The sequence below is a fragment of the Zonotrichia albicollis genome, chromosome 26, assembly GCF_047830755.1.
Source record: "Zonotrichia albicollis isolate bZonAlb1 chromosome 26, bZonAlb1.hap1, whole genome shotgun sequence".
NCBI lineage: Eukaryota > Metazoa > Chordata > Aves > Passeriformes > Passerellidae > Zonotrichia > Zonotrichia albicollis.
The window spans coordinates 9,071,614-9,093,993 of record NC_133844.1 but is presented as its reverse complement, the minus strand read 5'-3'; the positions used below and the strand labels follow the sequence as shown (position 1 = coordinate 9,093,993).

Genomic DNA, 22,380 nt, shown 5'->3' with positions numbered 1-22,380 from the left:
CAGCCGGGGACAGGGGGGTGGCACTGCGGGGACACCTGGAGCCGGGCAGAGGCGGGCATAGCACCTGCGACAGGCGGTGGGACACGGGGAGGGGACACCCAGGGCTGGGGACACCCAGGGCTTGGGGACACTGTGGGTGCACAGGGCTGGGGACACTGTGGGGACACCCAGGGCTTGGGGACACTGTGGGTGCACAGGGCTGGGGACATTGTGGGGACACACAAAGCTTGGGGACACTGTGGGGACACCCAGCCTGGGGAGGAGAGACTCTGGGGGCTGGGAGGAGTCTGTTTGTCCCCATGTGTGCCTCTGTCCCCAGAGCAGCCCCTGGCACTGTCCCTGTCCCCCCAGAGCGAGGCCTTCACCCGCACCACGCGCACGGTGACGCGGCGCCAGCGCAGGAGACACCGCCGGTGGCACCTGGTGGCCCTCGGCCTCGGCCTCCTCCTCCTCTTCATCCTGGCGCTGGCCCTGGCGCTGGCCCTGGCGCGGGCATCGCCCGGGGCTGGCACCAGCACTGTCCCCACCCCGCAGGGCGGCACCCAGCACCCGCCCAGCACCGCGGGCACCCTCTGAGCACAGAGGGACCGCAGGGGACAATGAACAAATGGCAGAGAAACACCCGGGCTCTGGGGACACCTGCAGTGACAACACTGACACCCTGCAAGGACACTAACAAACCAGCGGGACATCCTCCACACGGAAAACCCAGCCAGCCCCAGGCGAGGGAAACAGCACAGCGAGCACAGGAGCTCTGTGGGGACACCTGAGATCCCAAACCTGCAGCGTGGACCTCGGGGAGACCCTGCAACAAATAAACACCGGGGTCTGCTTTGGGATGGCCCTGCAATGAATAAACACCAGGGTCTGCTTTGGGACCATCCTACAATGAATAAACACCAGGGTCTGCTTTGGGATGGCCCTTCAATAAATAAAAACCAGGATCTTGTTTGAGATCACCCTGCAATAAATAAACACCAGGGTCTGGTTTGAAATCACCCTGCAATAAATAAACACCAGGATCTGCTTTGGGATGACCCTGCAATAAATAAACACCAGGATCCTTTTGGGATGACCCTACAAAAGTCAAGAGTCCAGAATGTGATACAGAGATACCCCACAATAACAAACCAGGAGGATGGAATCTTGAGGAAACCCTACAATAAACAAACACCAGGATCTGTTTGGAGGAGATCCTACAACAAATAAACACCAAGAGCTCTTTGGGAAGACCCCTCAAGAACAGAGCAGTGGGAGGATCCCCAGGCTGACCCCACAACAACAAAAGGCCCTGAAATAACAAATAAACCCCACAACCCACCCTGGGGACACCCCACAACCCACAGGACCCACCCTGGGCACACCCTGGGCACACCTGGCATGGCCCCAGTGCCACCAACCTGGGCTGGGGACAGGAGGGGATGCAGAGGGGGCCCTGGGGACACGATGGCACCTGAGGATGGGACATGGTGGCACCTGGGAGGGGCCTGGCAGCCGGTGTCACTGCAGGGGCCACCCCACCTGGGCTGCTGCGGGGGACAGGTGGCAAGGTGACACTTGGGGACCCAGGGGCCGCGTCACACCCTCCCCCCCCCACACCTCGTGCCTCAGTTTCCCCGAGCAGTGAAGGACACGGAGCCTCGCAGCACCTTTATTAATAGACACCGGGGGGACAGCAGCGGTCCCGGGGGGAGGGTGGCAGTGCCCGGGGAGGGTGGCAGTGCCCGGGGCTGTGCCAGCAGCGTCACCCCGTGCCCCGGCGCTTGCTGAGCTCGTCCTGCACGCGCTGGCACAGGGCCCTGCGCAGGGGGGGCTCCAGGGGGCTGTGGGCACACACGCGCCGCGTCACCTCCTCCGCGCTGTCCCCCTGCGGGCGGCACCGCGTCACCCGTGTCACCCGTGTCACCCGTGTCACCCGTGTCACCCGGTGAAGGAGCCTGCCGTGGCCCCACACCCGGGGGAGCTCATGGGGTGACCCCACTGTCCCCGGGGAACCCCCAGGGCACCCTCATTGCCCCATGGACCCCCAGGGTGACCCCACTGTCCCCAGGGATCCCCATGGGGTAACCCCACTGTCCCCGGGGTACCCCCACTGCCCCAGGGACCCCCCAGGGCACCCCCACTGTCCCCGGGGACCCACCAGGGTGACCCCACTGCCCCAGGACCCCCCAGGTCACCTCCCCTGTCCCATGGGATCCCCCCAGCAGCCCCCCACGGCAGTTGGTACCTGCGGCACCCCCCATTCAGGGCACCCCCATCCCGGGCACCCCCCGTTCCCGTTCCCGTTGCCGCTGCCGCACCTGGTGCACGATCACGGCCGTCACCCGCCCGTCGTCCCCCTCGTACTCGAGGCAGAAGAGCCGCGGCCCCCGCGCCGGTTCCGGGGCGGCCCCGCTGCCCTCGGCGGGGGAACCCGCGCTGGCATCGCCCCCGGGCCCGCCTGCGGCACCGGCACCGCCTCAGCGGGGACACCGGCACCACCGGGGGCTCCAAACCCCGGGAACCCCCAATCCCCCGATGCCCCCATCCCCACCCTCGGTCCCCCCGGTCCCCCCGGTTCCCGGTATCCCCGCTCACCGCCCCGGTGCGGCCGGTACACCTGCTGGTCGGGCCGCCGGGGCCGCGCCGGGCCCGGTGTCAGCCTCGTCCGCGCTCGGCCCCGCGCCTGCCGCACCGCACGGTCGTACGCGTCCCTGGCACCGGCGGGACAACGGGGTTAGCGGGTGAGGGGAACCGGGAGCACCGGGGATGGGGGTCCCGGGAGGGCCGCGCCGCTGCCGGTACCTGGCGAGCTGGTTGCGGCGGATGTGCCGCACGAAGCCGTGGCTCATATCCAGCCGTCCCCCCGGCCGGCAGCGCCAGCCCGGGGCCGCCGCTGTGGCGGGCGCCGCCTCCATCACGGTACCGGCGGCGGGCTCGGTACCGGGGCGCGGCGCCTTTAAGAGCCCCGCGGGCCCGGCCGCAGCCGCCAGGGGGCGCCGCAGCGCGCAGGCGCAGTACCGCCTCTTCCCGGCGAGGCCGCCGCGCATGCTCGGCGCACAGCTGACGTTTTTACCCCGCGCCGCGCATGCGTACAGCGCACAGCGTCGCCGCCATGTCGAGCCGCGGGCGACGGGACCGGGAGTCCCGGGAGCCCCGGGAGCAACGCGGGGCCAGCACCGCCCGCGCCTCCTCCCGCAGCCGCCGCGACGCCGACGGAGAGCGCCCGCGGGGCCGGCGGGACTCGGAGCGGGAGCGCGCGCGGCGGGAGGCGGCGGAGGCGCTGCCGGTGGATCTCGCGCGCGTTAAGCGAGAACCGGGCACCGGCACCGGGAGCAGCGTCTGGGGGGGCTCCGCTACTGCCGGGCCCGCCGCGCCCGTGCGGGTGAAGAGGGAGCGGGAGCCGGATGGAGACTCCGACCCTGAGCCCGAGCCCGCCGGTGAGCGCCGGGGGGAACGGGTGGGACCGGAGGGCTGAGGGGACACGGGGTGTGAGGGGACATTGGGGGTGTGAGGGGGGGTCTGGGGTGTCTCAGGGGGACACTGCGGTGTCTGGTACCGGGGTCACCAGGGTCACTGGTCCCGAGCTCAGCTCCGGGCAGGGTTTGAAGGCACCGGGGGGAACTGGAGCTCAGCCCCAGGGAATGTCACAGAGGGGGGGTTTGGGGGGATCATCCTCGTGTTTTCGGGGTCCTGTGCCCCCCTTTTCACGCCCTCCCGCCCTCCCCAGTGCGTTACGGACGCTTCGACCCCGAGGACCAGCGCAGCCGGCACTGCCCCTACCTGGACACCATCAACAAGTGGGTGCCGGGGCTGCTTTGGGGTGTCCCCAGCAGTCCCCCAGCCCCCTGACAGCGCTGTCCCCCCAGGAGCGTGCTGGACTTCGACTTTGAGAAGCTCTGCTCCATCTCCCTGTCCCACATCAACGTCTACGCCTGCCTCGTCTGCGGGAAGTACTTCCAGGGTGAGAGTCCCCTCTGGGGCTGCTGGGGACAGCCTGGGGACAGCAGGGACAATGGGGACACCACTGGGGACACCCCGGTGCCCTCCCTGGTGCCCGGTGCCATGGCAGTGCCCGTGTCCCCGCAGGCCGCGGGCTGAAGTCGCACGCCTACATCCACAGCGTGCAGCTGAGCCACCACGTGTTCCTCAACCTGCACACGCTCAAGTTCTACTGCCTGCCCGACAACTACGAGATCATCGACTCCTCCCTCGAGGACATCACGGTGCGGGCACGAGGGGCACCCCAAGACGGGGGGTTTGGGTTGGGGTTCCCATTTCTGAGGGCTCTGTCCCCCCACAGTACGTGCTGAAGCCCACGTTCACAGCCCAGCACATCGCCCACCTGGACAAGCAGGCCAAGCTGTCGCGGGCCTACGATGGCACCACGTACCTGCCTGGCATCGTGGGGCTCAACAACATCAAGGCCAACGACTATGCCAACGCCGTGCTCCAGGTGACGGCCAGCAGGGTTACAGAGAGGCTCCCCAAACCCCTCTGTGGGGCTGGCTCCTTTCCATCGCCAGAGTATTTGAGATTCCCCGCTCACAGCAGCTCAGGGTCTGCCCCAAACCCCCCCAGCTCCCCTCCCATGGGGGTCCCAGGGCTGAAGCCCCCCTGCTCCGCCCCCAGGCCCTGTCCAACGTGCCTCCCCTGAGGAATTACTTCCTGGAGGAGGAGAACTACCGGCGCATCCAGCGCCCGCCCGGGGACATCATGTTCCTGCTGGTGCAGCGCTTCGGGGAGCTCATGAGGAAGCTCTGGAACCCGCGCAACTTCAAGGCCCACGTGTCCCCCCACGAGATGCTGCAGGCCGTGGTGCTCTGCAGCAAGAAGAACTTCCAGATCACCAAGCAGGGTGAGGGTGGGATCCTGGGGGTGTGCAGGGCTGGGGGGCAGTGCTGGGTTTGAGGGGAGGAGCTGGATCTTGGGGCCTTTGAATTTGGGGTGCAGGGCTGGGTTTGAGGGGAAGAGCTGGGCCTGGGGGGTTCTGGATTTAGGGTTGCAGGGCTGGGTTTGGGGGCTTTGTATTTGGGGTGCAGGGCTGGGCCTGAAGGCTCTGGATTCGGGGGTACAGGCTGGGTCTAGGGGCTCTGGTTTTGGCGGTGCAAGGCTGGGTCTGATTTGGGTCTGAGGGCTCTGGATTCAGGGTTCAGGGCTGGGTTGGGGTGCAGGGCTGGCTCTGGGGGCTCTGGGCAGACCCAGCAGGCTCCAGGCCCATCTCCAGCCGTGCTGTTGCAGGGGATGGGGTGGAGTTCCTGTCCTGGTTCCTGAACGCGCTGCACGCTGCGCTGGGCGGCACCAAGAGGAAGAAGAAGAGTGAGTGGGGGGAGTTCAGGGGGGCCCTGGGGGCTGCTGTGCCCCCTCTGAGCCCCCTCTGAGCCCCCCGTGTCCCCACAGCCATCGTCACCGACGTGTTCCAGGGCTCCATGCGCATCTTCACCAAGAAGCTGCCGCACCCTGACCTGGTGGGACTGGGGGGGAATGGGGGGTCTGGGGGTGCAGTGGGAATGGCAGGGTCAGAAAATGGGGTGTCAGGGTCAGAAGATGGGGTGTCAGGGTCAGATGGGGGGTGATGGGGGCAGTGTGGGAGTGGTGGGGTTCTAACACGGGTCTGGGTCAAATGAGGAGTGTGATGGGGTTAAATGAGGGATGGGGCAGGGGCGTGTTGGGGTATGGTGAGGGTCTTTGGGTACAACAGAGGGGTTTTAGGGTCCAGTGGGGGTCGAAAATACAAATGAGTGGTGGGAAAGTCCAGTGGGGTGATGGCTCCAAGTGGGGCTGATGGATCCAGGGGCGGTTTTGGGTCCAGTGAGGGGTGATGGATCCGGTTGGGGTGTGCTGGATCCAGCAGGGCTGATGGGTCCAGCGGGGATGTGGGGTCCGTGGGGCTGATGTGCCCCTCTGGGCTGCCCTGTGCCCCCAGCCCGCCGAGGAGAAGGCGCAGCTGCTGCAGAACAGCGAGTACCAGGAGCGCATGGTGGAGTCCACGTTCCTGTACCTGACCCTGGACCTGCCCACGGCGCCGCTCTACAAGGACGAGAAGGAGCAGCTGATCATCCCCCAGGTGCCCCTGTTCAGCATCCTGGCCAAGTTCAACGGCAGCACCGAGAAGGAGTACAAGACCTACAAGGAGAACTTCCTGAAGCGCTTCCAGCTGACGCGCCTGCCGCCCTACCTCATCTTCTGCATCAAGCGCTTCACCAAGAACAACTTCTTCGTGGAGAAGAACCCCACCATCGTCAACTTCCCCATCACGTGAGCCCGGGGCAGGGGGCTGGGGGCTGCTGGGGAGGGTTAAAAGGGTCCAACAGGAGACTGGGGGTATCTGGGGGGGTTGAAGGTGTCTGGAGGGGGTTTTAAATGCCTGTGAGGTGCTGGAAACATCTGGAGGGGCTTTGGGGGCACCTGGGCCAGGGGAGTAGAAGTGTGCAGGGATTTGGAGGTGTCCAGGGTGGTATGTGGGCATCTGGGGGGGCTTTGTGGGCTTCCAGTGGTTTTTAGGCATCAGAAGGGCTTTGAAGGCACCTGGGGGCGTTTCTGCACGCCTGGGGGTGTCGGGCAGTTTGGGAGGGGGATGTGGATGTTGAGGGCTGTGGTGGGGATCTGGGGGGGATCTGGGGGGGATCTGGGGGCTGCAGCAGCCCAGCAGGGACCGCACACCCGCGGGTGCTGAGGGCGCTGTGGGTGCCCAGGAACGTGGACCTGCGCGAGTACCTGTCCGAGGAGGTGCAGGCCGCCCACTCGCACACCACCTACGACCTCATCGCCAACATCGTGCACGACGGGAAGCCCTCGGAGGGCTCCTACCGCATCCACGTCCTGCACCACGTGAGTGTCCCCTCCCCGGGGGGCTGGGGGGGCCGTGGGGACCCCCCGAGTCACCCCGACCCCTCCCGGGTCCTGGCAGGGCACGGGGAAGTGGTACGAGCTGCAGGACCTGCAGGTGACCGACATCCTGCCCCAGATGATCACCCTGTCCGAGGCCTACATCCAGGTGAGGGGGACCCGGGGTACCCCCAGAATGTCCTGTGACACCCCCTCAATGTCCCCTGAACCCGCCAACCCCCTCCTGCTCTCTGCAGATCTGGAAGCGACGCGAGGAGGACGAGACGAACCAACAACAAGGAGCCTGAGAGCCTTGGGGACACCCAGACCCCCTTGGGGACACCCAAAACCCCATTGGGGACACCCAGACCCCCTTGGGGACACCCAAAACCCCATTGAGGACACCCAAAACCCTTTGGGGACACCCAAAACCCCTGGGGACACCCAAAACCCCATTGAGGACACCCAGAAACCCCTGGGGACACCCAAAACCCGTTGGGGACACCCAAAACCCCTGGGGACACCCCCAGCTCCCCCTCAAGGCCATCCCCAGCCCCCCCAGGGGTTCCCTGAGACCCCTTTAGGAGCCCCCCAAGCTCCCCCATAGACACCCAGAGACTCGTAGGGACCCCCAACACCCCCCTGGGGACACCCCCAGTGTCCCCTGCAGGTGTGTGCATCCAGTAAATGCCACCCATTATTTTTGTAACTCATTTTCACCTCTTCTCTTCTTTGGGTTTGGGGGGGTTTGTGGTTTCTGCTGCTTCCCCAGCACCCCATGAGCCCCCAAAACCCCCGAACACTGAGGCAGAGCTGCATCCAAGCTTTATTGGGGAAAGCTGGGGGGTCCTGGTGCCCCCCTAGAGCCAGACGTGGTCCTTGCAGTGCTGCACGGCCTGCGGGGGGCCCGGGGGTCAGTGGGGGGTGCAGGGGGTGGCAGCCCCCCGTGTCCCCCCCTGTCCCCACTCACCTGGCAGCGCCGCGCCGCCTCCGGGCCCGAGCACCAGAAGAGGGGGCCCAGGGCACAGGGGCCCAGGGACAGGGACAGCGCGGGGACAGTGGCATTTGTGGGGTCCTGTGGGGGACACAGCCATGAGGGGCTGCCCGAGGGTGGGGGCACCCCCAGGAGCCCTCCCCAGGCTGTGCCCTGTGCGCTCTGGCACTGCCTGCGGAGCTCGCTGTGTCCCCAGGGGGGACAGGACAAGCCAGGCTGTGTCCCCAAGGGCTGTGACACCGTGGCTGTGTCCCCAAGGGCTGTGACACTCCCGGACGTGTCCCCTCGGTGCTGCGCCACCCCGGGCTGCCCTGTCCCCTCCTGGGGACCGTCCCCCCTGTCCCCCCTCACCTGCTCCCCGACACAGTCTGCCAGCCGCACCACGATGGCCTCCAGCACCCGGGCCGGTGGCAGCGGCCCCTCGCGCTCGCCGTCCCCGCCGTCGCCGGCGCCGCTGCAGGCCAGGAAGAGGCGGCAGAGCAGGCGCGGCCCCAGGCGGCCCAGCAGCCCCTCGAGGGCCAGCGCCGCGTAGCGCTCGGCCAGGCACTGGCACGCCCCGGCCACGGGCAGCGGCAGCGCCCGGCACAGCCCGGCCACGGCCGCCGCCACCGAGTGCACCGGCACCGCCGCCTCGGCCCGCGCCACCAGCGAGCGGCACAGCCAGCAGCGCGGCAGCGGCAGCGACTGCGGGGACAGCGCCGGGCCCTGCGGGACAGGGGACACTGAGGGGACACTGCCGGGGACAGGGGACACTGAGGGGAGAGGGGCACTGCACCCACTGTGGGCACTCTGTCTGTGCCCCCCTGGCACTCGGCCCCGCTGTCCCCGTGTCCCCGTACCTGCAGGTGGCTGCCAGGCCCCTCAAGGACGGGCACAACCCCGGGCTCTCCACGACACAGGGTCAGCTTGGCACAGATCTTCCAGGAGTCCTGCGGGGCACACAGTGTGACCCTGCTGTCCCCAATCCCCCGGGTGGCCCTGAGTGCCGCGCTGTGCCCGCTGCCCCCGCGTGTCCCTGGGGGCCACAGCGTCCCCAGAGCCCCTCCCGTGTGCCCCGGTGGCACTCACGATGTGCTGCATGTTCTGGAGGAAGTGATGGACAAGCGCATTCACCACCTCCCTGCACAGGCTCTCCACCAGAGGCATATGGGGGCACGCCAACCCCACCAAGTGATCCAGCACCGTCTGCACCAGGGCACCGACAGGGACAGGGACAGGGACAGGCACAGTGAAAGCTACAGTGACACCCACAGTGACACCCACAGTGACACCCACAGTGACAGCCACCATTGCCGTGCTTACCACCACCACCACTCCATCTGACCTGACACCCCAGCCACACCCGTCACCGCTGCTGCCCATGGGTGCCACCTGTGGCCATGGCACACACGATGGCACCAACCCTGTCACCTCAGCTCCGTGGCACCCAGTGACACCTGCCACCGCTTCACCCACAATCCCAGCACCCACAGGGACACGCATGGCGGCATCTGGGACCGTGGCACTCTCGGTGGCAGCCACCACCTCATCGGCCACAGTGGCACCTCCCTGTGCCCAGTGGCACTTGCTGGCACCCATTGTGACACCCGGTGGCACCTGTGCCTGTGGCCCCCATGGGGACACCCCCAGTGGCACTTGTCCCCACCCCAGTGGCACCTCCACGGCCGATACGCTGGAGATTTGGCGCAGTGAGTCCAAGAGCTGCTGGCACACGGCACAGGCGTCCTGCAGGAGAGGACAGGGGGACATTGGGACACAGAGACACAGGGACACAGGGACACGGGGGTCTGGGACATTGGGGAACGGCCACAGAGGAGGACAGGGACATGGGGAACATGAGGACATGGAGGTGCGGTGGCACAGGGGTGTTGGGAGGTGGGACATGAGGACATGGGGACGTGGGGAGGTGGGACATGGGGACATGGGGGGGTGGCAGTGGGAGCACGGTGGGAGGACTGGGACCCCTCTGGGGACACACGGGGAGGGGGCGCAGGGACGGAGGGAAGGCTGGAGGGACTCGGGGGTCTCTCACCAGATCGGGGGAGTCTCTCAGCGCCTCGAGGGGGTCTCCCAGCACCTCGGGGGGGTCTCCCAGCGCCTCGAGGGGTCCCTGGCCCAGGCGGGGGCAGCGCCCCAGGGCCCCGCAGCGCAGCGCCGTCACCCAGTCCTGGCACCAGGCAGAGGGGGGCACCCCGCAGCCCCCCCCCGGCGCCCCCAAACCTGCGGCCACGGTCAGCGCCAGGCCAGGGGGGCCTGGCAGCCCAGGGCCCCCCCGGACACCCCCCAAAGCCACCCCACCCCACCCCAGCGCTTATGGGGGCACCCGGGTGTGGGGGACCCCTCAGTGAACCCTCCCCATCCCGGGGGGCCCTGGCACCGTGAGCCCACCTCTGACCACAGAGCACCCCCAGACCCACCCCTGCCCTCCTGGGGGAGCCGGGTGGAAGGGACCCCCCCAGTGGCACCCCCATACCCATCCCACACCCCAAGAGGGCTCCAGACCCCCACCCAAGGGCCCCCTGCCCCCTTGCCCGGGTCTGTGCCCCCGCCCTTGAGAGGGGTGCCCGGCTCTGGGGGCGCCCCAGGTTGGGGGGCACGGGCCCTACCTGGGGTGGTCCCGAGCAGGGCGAGGAGCAGCGGCAGTGCCAGGGCCATGGCTGGGGACAGCGCGGGGACAGCGCTGGCAGGGCCGGGCCCGCGGCCTCTTAAAGCCCCGCGGGGCGGGCGGGATGTGGCGCTGGGACGGCGCCAGCTCACGGGGACAGGTGTGTCACCCACCCACGGGGACACGGCGGGGCCGCCGCCCCCGCCCGGCCGCTCTGCGCTGGCCCCGAGCCCGGGGCCCCTCTCGAGGGCCCCGTGTCCCCGGCAGGGACCCCCTGTAATGTCCCCATGTCCCCAGGGCGTCCCCAGGGCTGTCCCCGAGCTCCTGTTGGGGTGCGCATTGGGCTCCCCCTGTGCCCACACCCCCATGTCCCCCGTGTCCCCCCCTGTGCCACCCCCTCCCTGTGCCCCCGTCCCCTCCCTGTCCCTTCCCGGCAGGTCCCTCCCCGGTCCCCCCTTGACCCCACTTGTCCCTCGAGAGCCCTCAGGGCAGGTGTGGCCCCAGGGGTGGGGCACCTGGCCCAGGTGAGGCTCTGGGATGGCTCCAGGTGCCCTCTGTCCCCCCCGTGTCCCTCTGTCCCCCTGTGCCACCCCCAGTGCCACCCTGTCCTTGTGCCACCCTTGCTGTCCCCTCCCCTCCCCTCCCCTCCCGCAGCAATCCCGGCTCCTTCGTAACCAAATAATTTATTTCCTAACAATCAAACAAGACAGAAATATCCATGGACACGGCAAAAAGATCTCCTAAAACACGGAATTCCTAAGAAAAAAAAAAAAACAACAACAACAAAAAAGAAAAACAAAAAACAAAAACAAAAAACAAAAAAAAAGAAAACCAAAAAAAACGGAAAAAAAGAAAAAGAAAAAGGAGGAAAAAAAAAAAAGGGAAAAAAAGCACCATTCTATTGGCTTGCCACGGGGGTTCAGCCCTGCAGTGGGACAATATTGGGATATTTACATTTACAGCAGGAAACGGGAGCTGAGCCCGTCCCAGCTGGGCTGGAGCCACTGCTTGGGAAGAGCAGAAAGAACAGAAAAAAGGAGGGGAAAAGCACAAATAATCAGAAGTGTCCCAAAGAATAACAAAGCTCGAGTGGAGACGGGGGGGTGGCTCCGCTGACAAATCAAGGATGAAAAGAAAAGGACATTTTGGTGCTTCCTGGGAGCTGGTGGTTTGGGATCTGCATTCCAAGAGGAAAAATAAAGGAAAACCAGCCCCAAAAATGGGGGGGTTTGGTTCCCACCCGTCCGTGCCCCGATCCGACTCCCCCCACTCCCTGGATTATTTTTAATTTTTTTTGTCACAACCTATAAAAAAGTCCTTCCTGCAGCTTATTTGATAGGAATGCTGGTGGATCAGTGAATTCCAGAGAAGGCTGGCACCACCGCGGGCACCGGGGGGACTCCGGGGTAGTGCAGAGTTCTGGGGGTCCTGGAGCTCAGCCCCACAGTGCAAAGGGCTACGAGGGGAAAAAGGGGCAAAAAAGGCATTGGGAACCCAGGAAGGCACAAAGCTGCCAAACGCCCTCATCTGTGCCGAGGCCGAACCTTCAGAATGCCCAAAACCGACCAAAAATCAACGTTTGGTACCTCTGGAAGGGCCTGCCCAGAGCTGGGATTCCGCAGCTGAAGGCAAAGCCACCCCAGCAGCTGCTGTTCCTCTTTTTCTCTGTCTTTTCCACCTTTTTGCCTTTTTCCCCCTCTTTTTGGCGGTGCAGGGGTTGAGCTCAGGTGCCCAGGGTCTGTGACAATGCCAGAGGGTGGAAAATTCCAGCAGCTTTGAAGGAAAATTCCTTGTGGTTTGGGTTTGGTTTTTTTTTTTTTTTTTTCTCTCTCTTATGAGCCAGCACATGGAAAAAAAGAGGCAAAACCTGGGGGATTTGGGCAACTTGTGAGGCCTGTGGGTTCCCATGTGAGACAGGAATGGGATTGGGGAAGGGAAAGGGAAAGGGAAAGGGAAAGGGAAAGGGAAGGGAAGGGAAGGGAAGGGAAGGGAAGGGAAGGGAAGGGAAGGGAAGGGAAGGGAAGGGAAGGGAAGGGAAGGGAAGGGAAATAAGGAGAAGGAGAAAAGGGAAACAAGAAAAGGAAAAGAGGAAAGGGATAAGGACAAAAGGAAAAAAAGGGGGGAAAAGGAAGTGAAAGGGGAAAGGACAAAGGAAACAGAAAAGGAGAAAAGGGGAAGGAAAAGGAGGAAGAGTAGGATAAAAAGGAAACGAGAAAAGAGGAAAGGGATAAGGAGGAAAGGAAAAGGAACAAAAGGGGAAAGGAGCCAGGGAAGGAGAAGCACTGGGGCTCTGCTGCCCGTCCATCCCCAGCACTCCTCGGCCATCCCGCGGCCCCGCAGCCCCGGCGTTTCCTGAGAGGCACCGGCACAGCCTCAGCGCTCCATCCCAGCCCTGCGGGGGCTCCCGGACCCCAGCCCGGCCCCGGGGCAGGGGAAGGCGCTGCGGGCAGAGCTCCCCGCATCTCCGCAAGCCAGAAGGGGCGGGCAAGCTCCCTGCGGTGCGCTGGGACACGAACCCACACCGCGGCCGGGAACTGCCCTCCCCCGTGGCTTCTGGAACCTTCCAGGAGCCCGGACCGATGCCGGGGGTTATTGCTGAGCAGAGGCATCATCTTTGTGCTGAAGGGGTGGAGAGAGGCCCCGGCTCCCTCCGAGGTAGAGAAGCTGTCCCCGAGAGATTGGGGAGGGGATCCCAGGGTCTGCCAGGCCGTGCCACGCTCCACGAGTGGCACAGGAGCCCAGGGCTCCGAGCCTGCCCCGGCCACAGCGCTCCAGGGCTGGCGAGGGGTCCCTGCAGGTTTAGAGTCGGGCAAGGCAGCCCCGACTGAGGCTGAGCCCAAACGCCGCTCCCGGTTCCGCGGACGGGAACTCACAAAGCACCGGCTGCGCCCTGGCTCTGCTCCCGAAAACCCTCAGCTTGTCCTTGGATGGAGGGAACCGGGGAACACCGGGCAGTGACGGCCTGGGAGGATCCAGCGCAGGATCCTGAGGCCGCTGCTATTGCCGGGACAGTCCCGGGGGCTCCGGGCTGGGCAGAGAGGAGCCCCGGGAGCAAACGGAGATCCGGGAGCGGGCGGTGCAAACGGAGCCCCGGGAGCGGGCGGGCCGGCGGGGGTTTCCGTGCAGGGAATGCTGGCGGGGTCGCTGTCGCTGTCGCCGTGCTGGCCGATGCCAGGCCCAGGGAAGCGCTCCCTACACGCCCGCGGGAAGCTTCCTGCCGCCCGCCAGCCTGGCCCGCGCCCCGCCGGAGCTGGCGTAGCCCTCGTCGCTGCCCAGGCTCTGCAGGCTGCCGCGCTCGTCCGAGTCGCTGGGGCTGCTGCTGCTCCAGTCCAGCTCGGCCGGGAGGTCGTCCGTGCTCTCCACGTCCACGTCCATCTCTTCTGCCGGGGACACGGGCGGCGTTGGGGCTCCGGTGGGGCCGGGGCTCCCCGCGGCCGCGCCCCGCGCCGGGCTCTCACCTTGCTCCGAGTCGGAGCGCTCGGAGGAGAGGCTGGAGCCGATGCTGTCGATGCGCACCCGCTCCATGCCCAGCTTCTCCAGCTGCCGCTGCAGGTGCCGCTGCTCCCGCTGCAGCTGCTCGATCTGGTGCAGGGCTCGGCGCTCCTGGTCCTCCAGCTTCTGCGGGGAACACGGCACCCTGAGCCGGGATTCCCTCGGGACAGGGCACCCTGAGCCGGGATTCCCTTAGAGCCACTGGGGACAGGGCACCCTGAGCCGGGATTCCCTCGGGACAGGGCACCCTGAGCCCGGGATTCCCTTAGAGCCACTGGGGACAGGGCACCCTGAGCCGGGATTCCCTCGGGACAGGGCACGCTGAGCCCGGGATTCCCTCAGAACCACCCGGCATTCCTGGCCCAATTCACCGCGGCTTCCAAGGGTCTCTCCCATCTTCAGCACGCTTGGGATGTGGATGGAGCCGTAAGGATTCCAACCCTCCCAGTTATCCCAGCCCAATGCTGGCTCTCTCACAGTTATTCCCATCTGGTGTCAGGGCTCTCCCAGTCATCCCAGTCCAATTCAGAACTCCCCCAGTCACCCCAGCCCCATCCCAGTGCTGCCCCCATCATCCCATCACGATCCCAGTGCTCCCCACATCACCCCAGCCCCATCCCAGTGCTCTCCCAGTTATCCCAGCCCAATGGTGGCTCTCTCCCCGTCATCCCAGCTCAATTCAGAACTCCCCCAGTTACCCCCAGCCCCATCCCAGTGCCCTCCCAGCCCACCCCAGCCCTCTCCCAGCCCACGCCCCTCCTGGAATGCTGTTCCCAGCCCACCCCCGGTGCTGCTGGGGCCCCATTTCGGGCTCACCTGGATGTGGAGCCTGGCCCTGGTGAGCAGGCTGAGCGTGGTGTGCCGCCCGGCCGCCGCCCCCAGGGGCACCAGCCCCTTCAGCCTCTCCAGGCACAGCCGGAGCTGGGCACGCCTGCAATGGAGCACACTTGGGCTGCCTTGGCATCCTCAGGGGCCGTTCCCACCCCACTGCTGGCGGCAAACGGGGTGCTGGGGGCTGAACCCCACCAGGAGCCGCCCCAGCGCCCGCGGGTGCCACAAACTGGGAGAGAACGCAGCCAGGCAAATGGAAAAGCTCCTGGATAAACCCTGCTGGCTGCTGGGGGGGATCCCAGGCAGCAAAACGCCAATGGCCTCGTGATTCTGGGTGAGAATGCCCACTTTTGGTCATTCTCCTCCATCTCAGGAGGGCTGTGTGAGAGCTGAGGCTGCCCAGGCTAACACCCAGCTGCACATCCCTTGGGAGTGCTTCCTTCCCCTATTTTTAGCAGGAACAGGGTGGTTTTGGACACAAAAGCCCCAGATCCCTGCAGGAGCACTGGCTGTTCTCCAGGAATCCTCCCTCTTCCTGGAACATCTGGGTTTTCTCTGCTTTACCAGGTTAGGGCAGGAGGGAAGCTCCAGCTCCTGGAGGAAATCCCTTTTTCTGCTGGAAAAATGGGATTTCCTTTTTTCCCAGTTTCCCTGTGCTCCCAGCAGGCCCCAGCCTCCCTGTGCCCATTCCCAACCCCAGGATGTAGGTCAGGTCCTTGGCAAGGGGGTGCAACACCCATCCCTGAACCGCCTGATCCCGGGCAGCTCCAAAGGGATTTTGCAAGGACCTGCTGGTCTTGTTTGGGATATGCTGGGAGGGAACAGGGATTTCCTCACCCAAAGGGCCTCGGGATGGCAACACAGCCCAAAAAAGTGGGATTTACTCGGGGTAAATCCCAAACTGCAGCTGGCTCAAAGATGAGCCTGTGACAAGATAATTTTCGTGGATAAGCAGGGCTGTGGAGAGGGAGGTGGTTCCCAACAACCAAGGACAGGGAATGCTTTCATCCTTGGTGTCCTTTATCCCCTTCCTTCCCTCCCAAGCCATCTCAGGCTGGTGGAACAGCCCTGGAAATGCAATAATTGCTCCCAGCCCAGCTCCTGACACCCCCTGGCACTCACCTGTTCTTCTCCATCTCATTGTGTGTCGACCTGGAAGAGAAGGAAGGAGTTATTAACTCCTCTGGCTGATTGGGGATTAGCACTTGGGATTAACGTGTGGGAATTAGCAAAGGCTCCCTGCAAAAGCTGCACACCCAGGGGGCTCCCAGAGCTCCACACCCAAGCGTGGTGAGTGCCAGCAAAAGGGTCAGGAAAACCATGAAATGGGATTTTAAACCTGCGACTCCTGAGTTTGAGAGCTGGGGTTGGGATCAACAGCTCATCCCTGCCCCTCAAACCAGGAATATAAATTGGGAAAAGCCTTCCCTCAAAAAAAGCACAGAGCAGCTCTGGAGGAGACCCCAAACACAGGAAACCCACAACAAACCCCCCAAAGCTCCCACAGAGCTGGGAAAAGGTGGAAAACAATCCAGGCTGGCTTTTTCTCCACTGAAATCCAGGAGGAAGCCACAGTCCCAGGGAGGAGCTGCTTCCCTGCCCTGACTTCCCAACACCTCCAGAAACTCCACTCCAGTTTGGGGAAAATGTTGTGATGTGCCTGAAAATATAAATTGGGAATAACCCAGGGGCTGTTGGGATGGGGATTTCTACTGGGATGGCTTGGGGGGGTCTGGGAGTGCTGGAAAAACAAGGATGTCACCAAAGGGAAAGCAGGGATATCACCAAAGGGAAATTAAGGATGTCACCAAAGGAAAATAAAGGATGTCACCAAAGGAAAAGGCAGGGGATGTCACCAAAAGGAAAGCAGGGATGTCCCAAAGGGAAAAGTAGGGGTGGAATCAAAGGGAAAGGCAGGGATGTCACCAAAGGGAAATCAAGGATGTTACCAAAGGGAAAACCAGGGATGGCACCAAAGAGAAAATCAAGAATGTCACCAAAGGGAAATAATGGATGTCCCAAAGGGAAAGGCAGGGATGTCACCAAAGGAAATGAGGGATGTCACCAAGGGAAAGGCAGGGATGTCACCAAAGGGAAAGCAGAGATGTCACCCAAGGTAAAAGCACCCAAGGTAAAAGCAGGGATATCACCAAAGGGAAATCAAGGAAGTCACCAAAAGGAAAATGAGGGATGTCACCCAAGGGAAAACCAGGGATGTCACCACCACAGCAATGGGAGATGCTCTCCAAGGTCTCCTTCCCTTCTCCAGCCTTTCCTGCTGGATCCCCCTGCTCCAGTGGCTTTTGGGCCCCATCTCCCACGTCCCCAGAATTGTCCCATGCCAGCAGAGACATTTCCCACCCCAGGGGGATTCTCCTGGCACGCTGGAAGGGCTCAGCTCCTGGGCAGCGTCTCCTTTCCATTTCTCCCTGGATAAATGTTTCACACCCAGCCCTTTACCAAGGGGCTGCCATGGGCTGCAGCTTTAGGAGTTTTTCCCTTCATTCTAAATTATCCAAACACTTCCCGAGCACAGGTGCAGACAGGGGTGAAGCTCCCGTCACCTCCACAACCACTAATTACAAATCAATCCATCCTCTTTTCTGCCCGAATCCTTCCTGGAATGGCTCCTTTCTCTTCAGGACTTGCATTCACCATCACCAATATTTAGAGGGGGAAAAAATGAATGGACTGATGGATTTAAACTCTGGATAGAACAAACAGGGACAGAGGGGCCTGCAGCCTCACCCCAGGGCAGGTGGAACTCCCACATCCTCTCCCCACAGAGCCACTGGTTTGGGTTCCCAGCACTCTGAACCTCAGCTGATCACCAGCTCTCCCTTCGGAATGTGTTGTTTTATTGCCGAAAACCCCACCAGGCTGACCCAAAGGAAACCCGCAGTGAATCCAGGCGGGACAAACCCCCGAGCCCGTGGGATTCCGCCCCCTGAGGGGCTCCCGAGCCCGGCCCGGCCCCGGGGCACCGGGGAACCGCGAGCTGCCAAAGGTCGGGGCGGCGGCGCCGCGCAGGCGGGAGCGCTCCCGAGCAGGAAAAGGTGACAGGTGTGCTGCCACCAGCACCGCTCCTCCCTGGCACCTGGGGACACGGCCCGGAGCCGCGAGCAGCTCAGGGTCGGGGATTGCAGGGGGGCAATGAAGGCTCCGGGCGTGGGGTTTGCTCCTGAATTCAGTGTGGGTTCTGCAGCTTGGAGAAAAGGATTTAAACCAGCGGGGAGCAAGCACAGAGGGACCAGGGGAGGGTCTGGGGTGACTCAGGAGGTGACAGGAGGGTCCCCGCCAGCCCTGCCCGGCCGGTGACAGCAGCAGCTCTCCGGGCCGGTCACCCCGGGACAGGAAGGTGCCACCCACGGTGTCACACCCGCTGACAGGTGGACTTTGGTGACAGCAGAGCCGCACCCAGCGCTGTCACACACCCAGCGACAACAGGACCTGCCCGAGCCGGGTCAGCCCATGGCAGCGGGGTCTGTCACACACACCGGGGACAGGAGGGTGCCCCCGGCACGGTGACACCTCCGAGACGGCCCCACCAGGGCCGGGTTACCGGGGAACCGGCCCGGCCCGGTGCCAGCGGGGCCTCCCCGAGCCGGGACAGCGGGGACAGGAGCCCCGGGCCCGGGGCACACCTGGGCAAGGGGGACCGGCAGACACCGTGCCAGGAGGGTGCCCCGGGCCTGCCGCCCCCCCGGTGACAGCGGCAGCGGGGCAGTGACCGCGGGCCGGCCCGGGAGCAGCGGCCTGACCGGACACGGAGCCCCGCGGGCCTGTCCCTCGCCCGGTGCCAGCGGGGACACCCCGGGCCGGGCGGGGCCGCGCGGGGCCGGAGCTGCCCCGGGCGGGCCCCACAACGGCCGGGCCCCTCCGGGCCGGTCCCCCCGCCCCGCCCGGTGCCGCCGTCACCTGCCGCCGCCGCCGCTCCTCCGGGCCTTGGCGCGGCGCCGCGGGGCCTCGCCGTCCTTCCCGCCGGGCCACAGCGAGGCGTAACCGTGCTCGGCTTCTGCGGAGACACAACGGCGGGCGCGGGTCACGGCGGGGCCCGGCCGGGGACGCCGCCGGGGGCACCGCGGGGGCGGCGCGGGGGGTACCTCGCTCCCGCCGCTCCAGGAACTCGGCGGCCTCCAGCAGCATCTGGATGCCGAGGCGGGGGGGGGCGGCCATGGCGGGGCCGGGACGGGCCGCGACCGGCGGCGGGGGGGGAGCGGCGGCCTCTGCCCGCCCCGAGCGCCGCTCCGCCAGACCCCGCGCGCGCCACGCCCCCAGCCCCGCTCATTGGCGGAGGCTGGGACAGGCCCCGCCCGGCCCCGCCGCTGATTGGAGGATGAGGGGAAGGCCCCGCCCCGCGCCTCCACGAGCGGCGGAGAGGGAGCGTGGCCGCGCTTGAGGACACGCCCCCCGCTCGCTGCTATTGGACGAGAGCGCCACGCCCTCCTGCCATTGGCCCGACCCTCCCCGGCGGCGCCCCGCCCACACGACCGGCCCCGCCCCGCTGGCCGCACGCTCTGCCCTGACTCACTTCCTGCCGCTCAGCCAATGGCGAGGCCGGACGGAGGAGGGGGCGGGGCCTCGGGTACGTCGGGCAACGTAAGCACGGACGGGGACAGGGACAGAGACCCCCGGGATGGGGACAGGGACCACCGGATACGGACCCTCGGGATGGGGACAGGGACAGAGAACCCAGGGACAGGGACCCCGGGATGGGGACAGAGACCCCCTGGGCAGGGTCCCCCTGTGTAGGGACCCCCAAATCAAGAACCACCCCCAACCCCAGGCAGGGCTCAGAGCACCCAAATTCCCTCCCAAAACCCAGAGCACCCCAATCCCACTGCCCCCATGTGGGCTCCCCAAAATCCGCATCAACCCCAAGGATTTGTGGGAAGGGGGGAATGCAGGCCCTGCTTTATCTCTGAATGATAAAAATTGAAGGAAAAAATACATCCGGGGTTTTATTAACAGGGAAACAAAACCGGGGAGAACACAGCAAAAATCCCAGCCAGAAACTGACCTTTGTTGTAAAAAAAAAAAAACAACAAACAAATATCTGGGAACTCGTGGCAGGTCTGGGTGTGGGATTTGTTGGGAATAACCCAAATTCCTCTGGAATCCAGCACAGGAGCCACCCAGGAGAGTGCAGGGAAGAGAAATCCTTCCATGGTGGGAGCCTGTGCCAGCGTCAGGCGATGAAATCCAGGGGCCTGTTGAATCCTCCTTTCCTGTTCATGTATTGCCTGGGCGAGGATGGAGCCAGAGTCAGCCCCAAATCTGGGGAAATCGGGACAAAAACACCCAGAGGAACCCACATGGGAACCCAATTCCCCAGGGATTTGAGCAAAAGCAGGGCAGGAAGGCTCCCAGCGAGGAGCTGCTGCAGAGGAGCCCAGGTTCCAGCAGAAAGGGAGCAGAATTGACAATCTGGGTGGTTTTTGGGGACAAAGCAGGCGAGCAGTGTCACTTCCCTCTGCTCTGATCCTTGCTGGGAACATCCCAACGGTTCCTAACGTGCTCCTCACTCCTTATTCTCCTGATTTCCCCATTCCCAGGGGGATCTGGAGAGCTCCCACCTCTGTTTCTGAGTCTAAACCTCACCAAATTTCCATTTTCCCTGGAAGCTGGATCAGGGCGAGACTGTGGCCACAGCTACCTCACCAAACAAACTCCTCTCTGCATCCCAAAGCAGGACACACACCTGTACTTCCTCTTCTGGGACACGTTGATGGCGTAGGCATTGGCAGCACCATCCACCTTCTTGCCCTAAGGAGAAACGCCCCAAAATCCCATGGATTACCCCCAAAAAGGGCAGCTGACACCGCAGAGCCCCTGGAGTGGCGCTCACCTTGGTGGTATCAAAGGAGGCAAACCCCATCATCTTCATCATCTCGATCTCCTCCTCTGTCTTGCCCTGCAAGTCCTCCTCTGTGGGGAGAAAATTGGGGATTGAGCAAACACGGATGTTGGGATGCCCAAAAATCCAGGTGTCCCTGGGCTGGTCCTGGCCCAGGGGGACACCCAGGGGTGCTCAAGAGGGAGATCCCCCCTCACCTGTGATCTGCCGCTCCTTCTTGGAGTCCTTGAGCTCCTTCTTCTCCTCGTCCCGGCGCTCCTTGGGCCGTGCTGGTGACGAGGAGCTGGAGCGGTGCCGGCGCGGGGACCTGCTGGGGCACAGAGCTGGGGCTGCAATCCCCACCTGGAGCTCCTGCTGTCCCCAGGCCACCCAGAGTGCCTTCACCTAGCTGTGCCCACCCCACGCTGGTGCCCCTGCCCTCACCTGGATCATCCCTGATATCACCTGGATCATCCCTGATATCACCTGGATGTCCCTGCCCCTCACCTGGATCATCCCTGATATCACCTGGATGTCCCTGCCATCACTTGGATGGTCCCTGCCATCCCCTGGATGTCCCCGCCCTCACCTGGATCGCCTCCGGTGCGGGGAGCGGGAGCGGCTCCTCCTCCTGTCCCTGTCCCGGGACCGCGATCGCTCCCGCCGCCGCCGGTCCCTGTCCCGGGACGTGGAGCGCGAGCGCCGCCGCTCTGCCCGGGGAAGGAAGGCTCAGCTGCTGCTCCCTGCCCGCCTCCCAAAGGGAATCCCACAGAAACCCCGGCACCGACCCGGGACTGCCCTTCCCACCCCGCTCACGGAGCCCTTGGGCACCCGCAGGAGCGAGGGAGCAGCAGGACAAATCTCCAGATGGAGGGGGGGAATCACCCGGGGGGATCAGCCAGGAGGGGAGGATGGTCCCCAAATACCTGAGCAAGGCGGAGAGGGAGTGATGGTCCCCAAAATCTGAGCCAGGTGGAGAGGGGTGTGAGGAACGGAAGAGAAGGAGAGGAGGAGGAGATAAAGATGGGGAGGGGGAGAAGGAGGAAAAACAGAGGAGGAAGAGGAGAAGGAAGCAGAGAAGAAGAAGAAGAGGAATAGAGAAGGATGGGGAGGGGGAGAAGGGGTAAAGAAGAGGAAGAGAAAGAGGAGGAGAAGAGAAGGAATAGAGAAGGATGAGAAGGAAGAGGAGGATGAGGGAGGCAGTCTCTGCTCTCCCCCAGAGCGAGGAACCGGGGCCTCCCCGCCCTGAGGGTCTCAGTCCCCCCTACCCCCGGCCCTTCCACCCCGATCTCCCCACGCCCCGGGTTCCCCCTGACCTCCCCGGCCATTCCCGTCCCTCCCCGGCTCCTCCCGGTGCCCCGGTGCCTGCTCACCCCGCCGCGGCGGTGACCGGGAGCGGCTGCGGCCCATGGCCGCCCCTCAGGCCCGCGCTGCTGCTCCCACGGCGCCGCCGGCCCGAGGGACCCGGCCTGAGGGGAGCCGGTGAGGGGACCGAGCCTGAGGGGCCCGGGCTGAGAGGACACGGCTGAAGGGACCGAGCCTGAGGGGCCCGGCCCTGAGGGGACACGGCTGAAGGGACCGAGCCTGAGGGGCCCGGGCTGAGGGGACACGGCTGAAGGGACCGAGCCTGAGGGGCCCGGCCCTGAGGGGAGCCGGCCGGCGAGGCCGGTCAGCACCGCATCTGGGCCGCACCGGGCCGGTCCCGCCGCTCGCCCCGAGAGCCCGCCCAGGCCGGAACGAGAGGGGACAGCCGGGAGGAAGAGGAGGGCTGGAAGGAGGAGAGGGCAGGAAGGGGAGGGGAGGAAGGCGGGGCCG

At 64.8% G+C, this 22,380-nt stretch overlaps 5 protein-coding genes across 12 annotated transcripts; 1 reads left to right on the top strand and 4 right to left on the bottom strand.

Annotated features, from left to right (window-relative positions):
- Positions 1-1,637: 1,637 nt before the first annotated feature.
- C26H2orf68 (chromosome 26 C2orf68 homolog) lies at positions 1,638-3,044 on the bottom strand. The gene is made up of 4 exons (XM_074558986.1): positions 2,785-3,044; positions 2,578-2,693; positions 2,301-2,440; positions 1,638-1,867 (listed from the first exon to the last, which is right to left on the bottom strand). The coding sequence occupies exons 1-4, from the start codon at positions 3,027-3,029 to the stop codon at positions 1,745-1,747; spliced, it is 624 nt and encodes a 207-aa protein (XP_074415087.1). The 5' UTR covers positions 3,030-3,044; the 3' UTR covers positions 1,638-1,744.
- A 1-nt stretch (position 3,045) lies between these two features.
- On the top strand, positions 3,046-7,516 carry USP39 (ubiquitin specific peptidase 39). Of its 4 annotated transcripts, none has more exons than XR_012583780.1 (13): positions 3,046-3,419; positions 3,710-3,779; positions 3,849-3,943; positions 4,069-4,205; positions 4,283-4,435; positions 4,612-4,837; positions 5,221-5,298; positions 5,380-5,447; positions 5,906-6,237; positions 6,675-6,810; positions 6,890-6,976; positions 7,065-7,174; positions 7,255-7,516. XR_012583780.1 is itself a non-coding variant. In XM_074558942.1 (13 exons), the coding sequence occupies exons 1-12, from the start codon at positions 3,068-3,070 to the stop codon at positions 7,113-7,115; spliced, it is 1,785 nt and encodes a 594-aa protein (XP_074415043.1). In that variant the 5' UTR covers positions 3,046-3,067; the 3' UTR covers positions 7,116-7,164; positions 7,266-7,516. The 4 variants fall into 4 exon arrangements, 3 of the variants coding, with proteins under 3 accessions (XP_074415043.1, XP_074415042.1, XP_074415041.1); XM_074558942.1 differs by having other exon boundaries at positions 7,065-7,164; positions 7,266-7,516; XM_074558941.1 differs by having other exon boundaries at positions 7,065-7,164; positions 7,206-7,516.
- Positions 7,517-7,566: 50 nt separating this feature from the next.
- Positions 7,567-10,761, bottom strand: SFTPB (surfactant protein B). The gene is made up of 7 exons (XM_074558993.1): positions 10,408-10,761; positions 9,834-10,021; positions 8,870-9,526; positions 8,641-8,730; positions 8,153-8,506; positions 7,778-7,882; positions 7,567-7,703 (listed from the first exon to the last, which is right to left on the bottom strand). The coding sequence occupies exons 1-7, from the start codon at positions 10,454-10,456 to the stop codon at positions 7,668-7,670; spliced, it is 1,479 nt and encodes a 492-aa protein (XP_074415094.1). The 5' UTR covers positions 10,457-10,761; the 3' UTR covers positions 7,567-7,667.
- Positions 10,762-12,202: 1,441 nt separating this feature from the next.
- Positions 12,203-19,028, bottom strand: MXD1 (MAX dimerization protein 1). Of its 4 annotated transcripts, none has more exons than XM_074558982.1 (6): positions 18,833-19,020; positions 18,648-18,744; positions 15,852-15,881; positions 14,715-14,829; positions 13,865-14,024; positions 12,203-13,783 (listed from the first exon to the last, which is right to left on the bottom strand). In XM_074558982.1, the coding sequence occupies exons 1-6, from the start codon at positions 18,903-18,905 to the stop codon at positions 13,599-13,601; spliced, it is 660 nt and encodes a 219-aa protein (XP_074415083.1). In that variant the 5' UTR covers positions 18,906-19,020; the 3' UTR covers positions 12,203-13,598. The 4 variants fall into 4 exon arrangements, with proteins under 4 accessions (XP_074415083.1, XP_074415082.1, XP_074415081.1 ...); XM_074558981.1 differs by having other exon boundaries at positions 12,203-13,786; positions 18,833-19,016; XM_074558980.1 differs by having other exon boundaries at positions 12,203-14,021; positions 18,833-19,028.
- Positions 19,029-19,664: 636 nt separating this feature from the next.
- SNRNP27 (small nuclear ribonucleoprotein U4/U6.U5 subunit 27) lies at positions 19,665-22,331 on the bottom strand. 2 transcript variants are annotated; one of them, XM_074558989.1, is made up of 7 exons: positions 22,150-22,331; positions 21,939-22,062; positions 21,155-21,275; positions 20,784-20,893; positions 20,578-20,657; positions 20,431-20,495; positions 19,665-19,972 (listed from the first exon to the last, which is right to left on the bottom strand). In XM_074558989.1, exons 2-7 carry the CDS (start codon positions 21,973-21,975, stop codon positions 19,918-19,920), a joined length of 468 nt encoding a protein of 155 aa, XP_074415090.1. In that variant the 5' UTR covers positions 21,976-22,062; positions 22,150-22,331; the 3' UTR covers positions 19,665-19,917. The 2 variants fall into 2 exon arrangements, with proteins under 2 accessions (XP_074415090.1, XP_074415089.1); XM_074558988.1 differs by having other exon boundaries at positions 21,939-22,331.
- Between the last annotated feature and the right edge of the window lie 49 nt (positions 22,332-22,380).